This window comes from Lepisosteus oculatus, chromosome 25, assembly GCF_040954835.1.
Source record: "Lepisosteus oculatus isolate fLepOcu1 chromosome 25, fLepOcu1.hap2, whole genome shotgun sequence".
Classification (NCBI taxonomy): domain Eukaryota; kingdom Metazoa; phylum Chordata; class Actinopteri; order Semionotiformes; family Lepisosteidae; genus Lepisosteus; species Lepisosteus oculatus.
The window spans coordinates 5780439-5793359 of record NC_090720.1 but is presented as its reverse complement, the minus strand read 5'-3'; the positions used below and the strand labels follow the sequence as shown (position 1 = coordinate 5793359).

General features: G+C 42.3%; 1 protein-coding gene across 2 annotated transcripts in view; it reads left to right on the top strand.

Moving 5' to 3' along the window:
- LOC102684376 (intermediate filament family orphan 2) overlaps nt 1-10590 on the top strand; it is a 48047-nt gene extending 37457 nt beyond the window's left edge. Inside the window, exons 6-9 of one of the 2 annotated variants that reach the window (XM_015337229.2) lie at nt 796-985; nt 1747-1845; nt 2889-3019; nt 3176-10590. In XM_015337229.2, coding sequence (XP_015192715.1) covers nt 796-985; nt 1747-1845; nt 2889-3019; nt 3176-3281 — 526 coding nt within the window. In that variant the 3' untranslated portion in view covers nt 3282-10590. The remainder of the gene's footprint in view (nt 1-795; nt 986-1746; nt 1846-2888; nt 3020-3175) is intronic. The other variant, XM_015337230.2, reaches the window with a different exon arrangement.
- Nucleotides 10591-12921: the final 2331 nt, after the last annotated feature.

The window sequence follows — 12921 nt, the reverse complement described above, 5'->3', positions numbered from 1 at the left end:
TATTTAAAAATGTCTTTAAAATTCACACTCTTCTGAAATGTGAAAAACAAATGAACAGTTAATTCAGTTATCATCAGTACAGTCTGATGAAAGTCATTCAGTTTTCCTCCAGGACCAGGCATGGAAACCACTAGTGTCAGTCCATGCTTGGCTTATGGGTTAATCTTACAGTGCCACCTACTGGCAAGCTAGGGAATGGAGCATAACAGATGAGTGCTAATAAGAATTGTTTATCAAGAAATGATTTAAATGATCATTATCTTCATCTTTTTGTTTGTCACATTTTCTGAAGAGTGTGAATTTCAAAGACCGTTAAATAGACCCCTGACTTGGATTTTCAGCAGCCCTTTTCACTTCAGTCACATGTCATTGTTGAGGCCTGTTTCTCCCTGTGCCTGGTGGGCCTGACGCACACAGAGCCCTCCAGCAGGTTCCCTGGGTCGCTTGTCCAGCGTCTGTTAATGCTAAAACTGAAGCACAATGACACAGCGCTTCAGTCTAAAATACTGGCTCGCTTTCAAGCCCTCTGTGTGTATCTCTGTTGTGCTCATTTAACATCCAGGCCTCACTGTGAATTTTCAGCTGCAGTTTTGCAGGGCTGAACCAGTCCCTCAGTACCAGCTCGCTGTCATTTCCACTTCTCTTGTTTCTCCTCTTCTCTGTGTGCGGACGCCCCTTGAATGTGGTGGCTGTTTTGTCTTCCCCTTCCCCCCTCTCTCTCTCTCTCTTTCTTTCTGGCCCTCTCTCTTTCCCTCCGTCTCCCTCTCTCTCTCTCTCTCTCTCTCTCACATGCAGAACTTGCTCAGACTCTTCATTTGTTGCCAGGCGGGAGACGTTCGACTTCGACGACGACTGCGACAGCCTGACCTGGGAGGAGAACGAGGAGACGCTGCTGCTGTGGGAGGACTTCACCAACTACAACACGCCAGCCGCCATCGCGGCGGCCGCGGGTGGCGCCGAGGCCCAGGGAGAGGGGCAGGATCCCGTGAGTTCCCTCCGTCTCTGTCCTGCTCTTTGGGCCGAGGTGGCTGCCTTTGTCCGCCTTTGTACCTGGCAGGAAGCACAGCAAAACGTCTCCACCACTCAGCTGACAATAAAGCGCCACAATGGGATGGCGTTTTAAAATCGGCACCGGTGGAAACAGGTTACCTGCGGTTTCCCTGGTGCTGCCTCAGGACCTGCTGGCTTGCTGTCCTGCACTGTAGTTAAATTAACTGCATCCGGAGTGCTCACTGGGCTGGTAAACGCTGGGCGTGACGTTTCCTCGACCTGGAGGAGAACAGCGTTTCCTCGCTAGTGTCGTAATTTAGTGCGTCGTAATTCAGCCCTCCACTCCCACACTCGGGGACCCCTCCCTGCTTTAGAGCGTGAGGGGGATCTCGGCCTTCTCCTGTCTCGCTCTGCTCCTCGTCATCTAGGAGTGTTACTGCTACAGCACTGTAACACAGAGAGAGGAAAGGCTTACACAGGCCTAAGACATTTTTTACAGAATGACTCTAGCTTCTAACATACCTGTATAGTATAAACACCACCTATGTAATCGTCTGTAAATGCATCTCTTTAGAAGGACTGGAAAATTAAACATTTTAAAATGTTTGTTTTTAGCATCGTGTTCTCCAACCCCCGTCTGAATTGTGTCACATCTGCCCGGTTTGTCTCCTAGGGCGCTAACGCAAGAATGCGTGACGTATGGACGTTGAGTACAAGACCTTGACATTTCCCTGTTCTTGCCCCGTCTCCTTGTAGAACTCGCAGGATGAGAGCCTGGGGAGTCTGATTGATGAAACGGAGACCCTGTTCAAGACACGAGAGCAGGAATACCAAGAGACGATAGGCCAGATTGAGGTGAGGAAGCGATTCCTGCTCAAAGGCGGGTGTATTCAGACAGAGGCCACTCCGCCAATTGTGTGACTTTCCAGAGTAGTTTTGGGCACCTGAACTAATTTTGTTTTCCAAAGTGCAAGTGAGTTTCCGTTTTGGATTTTTCCTTTGTAGTTTTTGCTGACATTTAACTTCTTTCATCTATTAAAAGGGTCAGATGGATTATTCACGTTTTGTATGTGCGTCGCTTGTAATTGAAAGAAGAGATATTATTGGGAGGGGGACAATATTTTTGCAAGGCACCAGGTGGACTAGAGTAGCCAACTGAACATGAAGAAGTATATATTATGGAGTCTGTTATATTAGAAAAGCAAAGATCAACTGGGTTTGCCATGGATATAATTTCTTTAAAAACATCATATAATTAGATAATTGCTCAAATTCCTGTATTAAACCGATAATAAGTAAACATCAAAATCTTACTCTGTGCTAATCCTTATCATGAGAATACGGTAGCAGTCAGTCTTTATCTAAGACTGCGATCAATTCCTAATCCTAAAAGGCAGGGTCAAATGTCAAAATCCAAAATGGAAAAAGACCCCTGCATTTCCACTGCTCTTGTGCAGCCACTGAGCCACACAGCACCAGAGCCTCTCTGTCCACTTGGAGAGCTAACTGTCTGTACGTCTTCACCTCCCTATAGTAGGGATGGGCCACTCTGGTGCTTCTGGTTTAATTCCATATGAAACCTTAACGACTTAATCGGATTAATTAAGTAGATAGTACGTTAAGATTTTTAGAGGTGTTTCCAGGGTTAATTGCAATTTTCACATTGTCACATTGTGACTTCCATGTTCGGGTGGGTTGATACAAGTAATACATTTCTAATGGCTTACAGTGTGTCTAATTGAACAAGGAACACATCACTAATAGAGTTCAATGCACCTCTGCAGCCAGGGCTTTGCCAGTGGAACAATGCTGGGAGGCCGCAGGGTTAGGCTCTACCTCGGCCCCCTCTCTGCTCTAACCCCCCCTTTCCCCTCTCTCCTCTCTCCCCTCGCCCCCAGCTGGAGCTGGCCAACGCCAAGAGCGACATGAACCGCCACCTGCACGAGTACATGGAGATGTGCAGCATGAAGAGGGGGCTGGACGTGCAGATGGAGACCTGCAGGAGACTCATCAAGAGGTCGGGGGGCAGGTGAGGAGAGCGTGCGCCGAGGGGCCGCCACCTTCCGCTCGCCCACAAGGGGGCGCTGTCCTGGCACGGCCGGCGGCCCTTCTCACCCGATCTGTCGCAGGAGTTTGTTCCAGTCGGTGCTAATCGTTTTTGTCCTTTTGTCTCCGGCCTCCGTAGAAACTCGCCCTCCTTCAGCTCGGTGGCGAGCAGCGACTCAGGGAACACGGACGAAATCCAGGACGAGCTGGAGAGAGACGCGGAGGGAGACGGCGCCAGCAGCTGATGAACGCTCCTGCGCTGCTCCGCGTTCGGGGACCCAGAGGGGACAAGACATATTGGGGTGGGGGGGGGGAGGGGAAGAAATTTGGAAATGAGACACAAACGCTGTACTCCCGCCTCGACACGACACTGGGAGACCCTGAGTTTGTCCCCGAGGTCTTAAAACGACAGCAATGACAAAGACAACTCCCACATTTGAGGATTGGTGCTTAACATTTTTATTCTCATAGAAATCGGTGAATTCTTCTGCTTCAAGAGTTTAAGACAAAGATGTAGTGTTACTGCTGTGCTGTTTTCTTAAGCGCTGCGAGTCCAGGCTTCTGTTCTGCTCTTCACAGGCTTGAGGAGGGCAGTTAGGCCCGAGAATCAGGGAGCTTCCCTGTCGAAGGCAGGAAAGGACAATGTCAAATAGCAAAGGCTTTGACTTTGAATTAGAGAATGCCTTTATAGATACATAGAACTTCTTGCATTTCCAAGGCCAAGATCATTTTTTAAAAATAGATTAATTTTAATACAGACGTGCTATAAATGAAACATACCGATCTCTTTCTACAGTGCCCTGGCTGAATAAAATGAGTCCCTGTGTCCAGGGCACCTGTTTGGGCTGCTGGTACAAAGGTAATTCAGCTTGCGTGTTAAATATTTCACACAAGTCTGGAAGAGGGAGTGATCATGTTCTACAATATACCCAGAGAGCACGCTGAGCCAGGGAGAGAGAAATAGGTGATAAAGACACAACCCACGTGTTATCCCTTCTTAATAACTGGAGAATGGATAAGAATGTAATGGGGACCTGTTTTTATCCTTCAATATGTATACAAGTATCTATGTATGTCATATGGTCTTCATTTTATTCAGGCAGTGCATTATGCATTGAAATTTGCTGAAAATATTAAATACACAAACAAGATGGTCCAATTTATATGCTTATCTTCAGATTCATGCAAAGCAGATGAATCATTCCTTCACCATGAAGCCAGCTCATCAGGGGGATTTAGAGCAGTTGTTCTTACTGCTGTTATTGTCTGTACTGCAGAGCATTGGAAATAACAGCTGATAGGTGATAATGCTGAGCCTGTTGTGGAGCAGACAGGGCCCAGCAGTGCTTAAGGAATTTTGCACAGCTCTTGCTGAATAACACTGTGTTAAAGTACTATGCAATAAGCGAGCCTTATTTCTGGGAAAATCTTTATTACAAAAGAAATTTTGGTTTTGCCTTCGTTTTGCTAGGAAGACTTGTGCATCAGTGAATCGAGATGCTTAAATGTGATTCACAAATGCAGAAGGAATGGGAGGCTTTCAGATTTTTGCCTAAACCTTCCTTTCAATTAAAAAAAGAAAAATTAAATAAGGAACAGTGTCCTACGTTTTCCACTGTGGAGCAGGAGTGCTAGCTACCGCCTGAGCATGGACCAGTATGCACTTTATTCTTCGGTGTAAAGTTCTCACGATATGTTTTCATAGAATAAAACATTAAAAAGCCAAAAGATTGTACTGATAGGAAGTTATAGAGCCATGTGGTTATTGTTACATATACTGAGAGGCATTAAAATGCAATACATGCTATTGTTTCCAGTACTTATTTGTTGCACATTTAAAACCTCTTAGAATATGTAAGTGGACTGCCTTATTCTAGTAATTCTCTGCACTCACATTTAAAGTGGTTAACATCCTTCTGTTCACTCCAGATTCTTTTTTTAATACAGAATATTACTACATCCAGAGTCTTAAACAACTGGCCAACAAGTACAGATTTCTATGTAAATTGGCAACAGCGCTGAACAATTCCATGAAATGAATCTACAGGTTTATTGTAAGGGATTTATTGTTGGATGAGTGCAGTTTACAGCAATATTTCTTGCTTTTTTAAAACTGAATGTATTCTTGATAAAATAAAACGTTTCTACACACAAGCCTAAGAAAAAGATTTGCTTAAAATCTATAACAGAATACTTTTGAAGTCCGTATCCAGGCCAAGGTATTTTAATCTCGCCACACTTACAAAATATGCACTTGCTTAATGGTGTGTGCCATTACGTTAATCTGATCTGAACTAATTCTGTTTAATTCCAAGCCAGTGAAAGCAAGTCAGTACAATTGGCCTTTTCTCCCTTCTAACCTGGATTTACAGTGACTCAGCACTGTACTGTGATCATGCCCAGATGCCATGTCAGTCCAACAACAAGTTTTGTTGGAAATTGTGCCAAAATTGAAACTAAGTAACATGGTGTTATTATGATTGAATTTTACATAAATTGCATTTGCAATAGAAGGTTTTGCATTGAACCACAGGGCTAGATTTTAGCTGTAAATTCCTCTAATCCTTCACTTTCAGTGATAAGCTGTGGTAGGGATCTGATCATTTTCCTAATTAACGATACATTGCAGTGGAGTTTTTTCAGTCATCATGAAGTCATCTTTAAACAGCCATCTGTGAGTTTAAAAAACTTATGTGGCAGACTAAGAAGCTCACTCAAAGGCAAATCTACAGATCTCTGTTTTTAAGCCCATCTTCCTGCCAAGTCTGCTACCTAATATTGCTCTGGTTCTAGTAGACCCTGTCTTCATCCAAGCTCCTCAGATGGACACTGTTCCTTATACATTGTCTGTTTTCTATTAGAATTTCAATTAAACTCCTAAAGCCATTTCTTGTATATAATGTTCTGTTGGCTTTTGATCATACCTTAGTGGCCTTTTGTTCCAATGTTTTCCAGTCGTAAGTTAATATCATCCATGTTCGTGTTTTGTGTCTCCATTCGCCTTTGTATTCCAATGCTATCAAGCAGGTGAAATATAATAATGTAGCGAAATAGAAGAGAGAGGTGAAGGGGCTGGGTAGGGGCTTTAAGCAGTGCTTTAAGCAGTGAACATGTTCCTGTTCAGAATGCAGAGCAAGATCTAGTCAACAGCAAACATCCTGCATTTGATAAATATGAAAAACAAAATAATGAGGGCTGCATTTTTCTTTGCAGCATGCTTCCAGTAGAAGGCTAATGCCATTTGTTTGTATAAGTTTATATGTGGAAGGCTCCGTTGTGACATATTGTATGAGCTTAGCCTTCGCTAAGTAAATAAGGGTTGTGGGCAGAGAGGCAGTGTAGCATGATATCGTTTCTGCCTCATCTGCCTGTTGATGTAACAAGTAAGTCTTGTTACAGTGAGTAATCAGTAATCAAACTGTACTCGTGCTGTGGGAACGTTAAGGGATTTAAAGAAAATCACCTCTTTGGCATATGGGAGCTGGTCACTCGTCTCACCTGCCAATTTTATTGCTGGATGGTTTTAAATGTCTCCGATCAAGTGTCATATTGACACTTTATCAATTTGTTTTTAGACTTTAAATTGTATCGGTCATTACTGTTCACTGAGATTTTATTTTAAAAAAGCTTAGAAACAAGTTGGGGGATTTTTTTATGCTGTTCTAAGGGGGGAAGGGGGCAGATCCATGTAGAAAATAATGGCTCAGGTTTAGCAGTCTGAACACTGAAGCAGAAACTGTTCTTCGTGTGGCGGAATGAAAAATACCTTGCACACAGTCTGTGGAGACCTTCGCTTGCCGGATTGCTTTGAAGAGTGTTTAACTAGACGCAGTGCTGATTAGTACAAAAAAAAAACTGGAAACCGACAAAATATCCTTCGTGTGTCCTCCAAAAAGCTTCAGCAGAAAGAGTTTAGAAGATCTTGCGGTCTCATTACTCCATTGGGTCAGTCTGTTCTCTGGGGAGACAGAACAGTGGGCAGAGAGACAGAGCAGATCTTTTAGTGCTCTATTGTACTGTAATTTTTATATATTTTTATAATAATGATCATTATTATCCGTCTTTGGGCAGGGGTGCTGATGGGGAAACTGCTAACATTGTGAAACAGCATTTTCCTTCAGAGGGTCATAGGAGGTATGTGAGATGGCCGCTCTCTGTTAATATTTTTTCAACTACTGTTGACAACGGGGGCGGTTTAAGAGTGTGTTAGGCATGTCGTAAGAATCAGGCCCGTGCCTGCATGAATCTCATGTCTTTATCCTCTCATTTGACACTGGCTAGGGGCTCCGTTTGCAGTAGGTTCTCTAGCTTTTGTGCTAAATCCGAGCGAGCAGGCTTCAAACTGAGCCGTCTCAAAGAAGCTGTGCGTTCATGTGAATTATTGTTGGCTTTTTTAAGATAAAGTGTTCTTCTGGAGGACCGTGGGATGGGGGAGGGACAGCTTGCTAGCTATTACCCACTGAACTTTTAAAGCAATGTGCTGAAAGTTAGTTTATGGGATTTTGTGACTGGATTCAGCTTCTCGGCCTGGTTAACTGGTGCAGAAAGTACTGTATGTATAAGGTGTGGGGTATATGGTAAGATGAATTTACGGTAGTAAATTCCCTTTGTAGTAATCCATGTATAGTAACTCACATGGAGTCAACTGAACCTTTCTGAGAGGCTGCTGTACCTGTTTTTCTGGGTCTGTGAGTTCAGATATAGGATGTTTAAGACGGCACACAAAGACTGTCTTAGGTTGATGCTTTTTTGCTGTTTAATGGCTTTCAGAGCAACTCCAACTCTGTACACTCAAGCACTGTAAATGCTGCTCTTGGCTTATTCAAGTGGTCCAGATGACCTAAGAGAAAGGCGTTTGTAAATTGGAGCTGGCTGCTTGAGCTTCTTCCCCGAAGGAGCTTATGCTACTGAATCTCTGCAGCCATTTTAATTTACCACGTCCTGCCACTAGAGGGCGGTGAGGTGCCAGTTTGTAAATTACGCAGTGGTTGGGAGTAGACCCGCTGCCGGGTTCTCCATTTGATCTGCGCAGATGCTGAATCGCTTTTTATCAGCAGTGTGACAAAATATCCTGTGAATGAGCCACAGGAAGAGCAAAGGAAAACTCAAGCTGCACCAATAAAGAAAACAACTTTTCCTCCAGCAGACAAGCAGAAAACCTTTTGTTCCATTGCATTTAGTGCACATGAGTGATTCAGAATTTACACTATTTCCCAAATCTGTTCCTGAACCCCGAGTGATTCTAATTGGAAAAGCAGATTAGAAACTGGAATTTCCACAACTTCTTCAGGCTCAGGCAAAACCCAAGTCTTTCTCTTTGTATATCTTTGTGAAGAAGATGAAATTCCAGCCATGCTGTTGGAGCAGTGTTCATACCAGCAGAGCTACATTGAGTAAAATCACAATCCAATCCAGTTTTTAACACGTGTGTTTGTTAGAGAACTGAAGAGCATTAGGTTATTTAGAGTTTTTTTTAATACTGAAAGAAACCAAAAGCTTTAATTACAAATACTTCAATATCTGTCTTCATTATTGTACTAACGTTTCTTTTAAGTTTACAAATCTTTCACAATTAAAGAAGTCTGTCCTTCCATTTAGCTTGTTTTACAAATCAGTGTGGATAACCAATTTTAGACTAAAAAGTAGAAACACCATCCACTTTTTAGGGTGGAGGAAGGCAGCGATGAATTTTGTTATCCCAATTCCAGACTGTCCTTTCTTGACCAGTTTCAGATGCTTGAGCTGCCTGTGATTGTTTTTTTTGTTTTGTTTTCTTGTTCTTTGAAAAGAATTTGCCAAACAATGAACGAAACAGTATGTGCTTAATGTTGCCTTTGGGAATCAGAACCTTCATTTCTGTCCAAGGTGTGTGAAACCTGTGTCTGATTGTCACTTTAATGTGGGAAGACGTTCAGGGAATGTGGCTAGAAAGCTTCAATACCTCTTATTATGCAGTGTATTGAATGTACTATGTCAAGGGACATCTTCACCAGTATCTTCATTTAAGCAGTCAAATCTTAACAGGCATCATAAAAGTAAGTAGTAAAAGTCAAAAGTGTTCAGAAAGGGAACCCATACAGAAATGTATCTATTCTTTGCAATGAATTATTATGGACATCATAACTGTGGTTGTCACTTTATGCGGACTCCGCACTCATTTAATATGATGCGTCTTTTTCAGTATATTTGAGACTAATTTAGACATTTTTGCCAAACATCTCACAAAACGGAATTTCTCACCCTCGACGAAGGTGGTGGTGATGGTGGTTTAGGGTGGTTTCAGTGTCCTGTAGTGAAGTTTGGAATATATAAACACCTGCCACACAGGACCCTATTTTAAGTCTGTGTTACATTGAGTTTTCCTTTGTGTATGAAATGTATGACGCTCTGCACTGAGCTGTTCTGTGTGTATTGCCGGGAGATTTGTTGTCTGGAAAGGGCTCGCACAGGTTTCACAGCTGATTCCCAGCTTGACTGAGGGATGTGTGGTGTTGTGATTGTAAAGTGTTCAGACCATAATGTGATTCTTATTTTACTCCAAAACTCTTCCCCTCCACTTTTTCACCTGGAGCCGTGTTGTCATTGTCCCTTTTCCCCAGGCGTGTCTAGCTGTCCTCCTGCTCTCCTGTCTGTGCCCAGACAGCACTCCGTAGACTGAGCAGGACAGCCCTGGTGATTCTGATTGGCAGAGTGGAATGTGTAGGGAAGGGCTGGGGACAAGGGGTACATTCAAATACCTATGGTACTTCTGTTTCAAAAGCTTGATTCTTTACTGGGAGAGGGTACAGGTGCAGCTCTCAAACGTGATGTTTTCTCTTCCTAATCTGGCATTGCCGACTCTCTGACTTCCACCAGCCCCCTTCAAAATGATAGTCCGTCGGGAGAGGTAGTCACACTGGCTCTTGCTTCCTGTTCACTTGCATTTCTGGGCGTCACGACGCGACGGACCGGATGGGGGGGTCTCTGCGATCGCCCATGTGGTTTTGGGGGTTTTTGTCAGCTCCCCTGCCCCGTTGCCCGTGTGTCTTGCCCGGTAGGCACTCGGATGTCTAGCGGACTGAGGAGTTACAAAGCCCAGGCGGTCCTGGCCAGCACAAGTCCCCTGACGCAAAGGCGCGTTCCTCTTACACGTTAGCACGCCAGCAAGAGAGCATCGGAGCCGGTCTGTGCTGAAGTCTTGTGGACATTAATCTGATCTGATTGCTCCAACCAGCTGCCTTACTCTTCTCCAGTCTTCCTGGTCCGCTGTGCTGTTCCCCATCCCAGTCTCCTTTGTACGGTTCCAAATGAAACTGCTATTTAAAACCCTGTTTACTGTATTGTTGTATATAGTTTAACAATTCTTATTTTTCTTTTGATCCTTGTTGTATACAGTCTATAAATATATATCTAAAATATATATACTGTATATGAGCTTCCTTTTGTAAAGAAAACTGAATCAAAACAAACAAAAATAAACTATTGCACTTAGTTTGGGAATCGCCGTTGTTTCCAAATAACGGTTGTAATGGTGTCTGGGGGAAAAGAAAATAAAATTATGATTAAGGGGTAAAACGAGGTCCGTGTGTTTTGTGTTTTACGCTTCATCTCGATCTCAAAGATGTGGTAATCCTTTTGCTTTCTTGTAGGAAAAGGTTTCTTTTCCTTTTTTTCTCTCATCAGGCACAGCTCCCAGCGAAGGGTGTCACAGAGTCCTGTCACAATTAAATCTGTAACCAAATGTAAAGGAATTGCTGGTGTTTACTGTGAAGCTATGCTTCTTGATAAGCATCTGCATCAGGCCCTGCTTGAGGCACTACATCTCATGGCTAGTCATTTTAATGTTGCAGGACACTATAACTAAAATTTGAACAGAATTCTAAAATTTATTAGGGCACGTTTGTTTCCATTTTGGTGATTTAACACATTTAGGAATCAAAGACCATATTGATTACTTCAATGCACCACATTTGTAATTCAATTGGGCATTTAGAAAGGTCACAGTAAATGGTACTGAACCATCCAGAAAATAAATATATTTAAATATGATCTATAAGTATTTGATATATGCAAGGTCTTTCCCTGCAATTACTCATGTTTCCAGAAACATAGTAAACAACAAATGTTTCTCCCCCTTTTTTTACTTTAGGAGTAAAAAGTGATTAGTGTATAGGAGGCACTGGAGGTGATTGGCTGGGGTTCTCTCAACCAGTAGCCAGTTTAGGCCTGCTCATTCATGCATGCATGGACAGCAGTCTGCATTATGTTTAACATGTGAAAACTTCATTAATATTCCTTAAGTACAAAGCTAAGGAATATCAAAGATAAAACATGACATTACCCCTACCATGCTTCAGAATGTGCTAAGATGTACAATTATAAACAACTTCAGTCTTATATCTTAAGCTCCACTTTACCTTGGAAAACCTGATTAGTGGATTGGGTTGAAACCTTTACTGTCAGACACTTAATCATGTTTTGCAAATTCCCTTTTATTATTTATCTTTCATGACCTTTACTTCATTCCTTACATATATCTTTGAGCCAGGGGGGTTCTGGAGCAATGTTTTATGGACATGTGAGAATATGGATCAATCTTAAGCCAAGTGTTGGAGAGGTTCAAGTGTGAAGAAAGGAAGGAGCTGAAGATGTTCCAGAGAATATCCTCTCATCTGTGAAGCCTGGATCTGCATGGCTCCCTGTTGAACTGACTCTTGTATGTATAGATGATTTAACTGAATATTATATCCTTTCTTGCTTCTGCATATTATGCAGAAGTAGAATGGATTCTGAAATTGACAGCAATATTTTGTCTGCTTATATAGAAGAAAATGGTTTTAACTTAATTGGGCTGTGCTTTACAATGACCTAAAACGGAGACATGCAACCAAGGAGTTCGTCGGGAGAAAAGGAAAATGGAAACTCCTAGACTGGTCAAGTCACTCTTTTGATTTAAATCAAATGGAACATGCGTTTTACATGTTTACACCACAAGAAAAGACTTCAAGACAAGAACAAGTCGTCAAAGGGGCTACGGTAATTTCAAATGATTTTACAAAGTTTGGGGAGTCCAGCAAGTCATAGGTTTCATGCAGTTTTTGCCTCAGTGGAATGTACAACCAAGTGTTTTGCACTCTGAAATTTACTTAAGTGAATATGTCACAAGACTTATGGTCAAATGAAATCTCGGGGTTGAACACGATGTTATGTTTTTGTACTAATGTGACGAAAGACGTTATCTTAGTAGGTAGCTGTGTCAGCATGTGTAGTCTGCAAAGAAACAGGTGAAGGTTTATTCCATACTGCAAGGAAAAGAAAAACGTTTCAGCTGTGGAGTCTTCTTCAGCTCTGAAGAACACTTGAAGAAGGCTCCACAGCCGAAACATTTTTTCTTTCCCTCTCAGCACCGGATGAACCTTTTCTTGTTCCTAACATGATGAACATGATACTAATATGATATTTTAGTGAAAATCAGGTGGGTTGTCAAGGAGATCATGATGGACATTATACTGTAGTAATCCCAAACCAGCATCAGGTCCAGCGATCAAATGGTTGTTAACATAGAATAATGTTCTTATTGGTAAAATTCACACCATTTTTTACAACTGAATATTCAACTGTATTGTAATGTTATAACAACTTTTAGGTTCAATCAAGGGTAATTTAATCAATGTGTTTTACAGAATATGCATGCCCTTTTTTTCATTTCATATGCATGTAGACATAGGTTAAGTCGACTATCGCCTATAACAACGCTGTAATAAAAATGGCAATAGCGACTGTAAATACCCAAACCTTTGGTGACTGATGACCGCTTGCTGATCTCCTTTAAAAAAATAGGGCCGCTGTATGAAAAAAAATGAACGCATCTGATTGGCTGGCCGAGATTCCTCCTAAACCTGAATG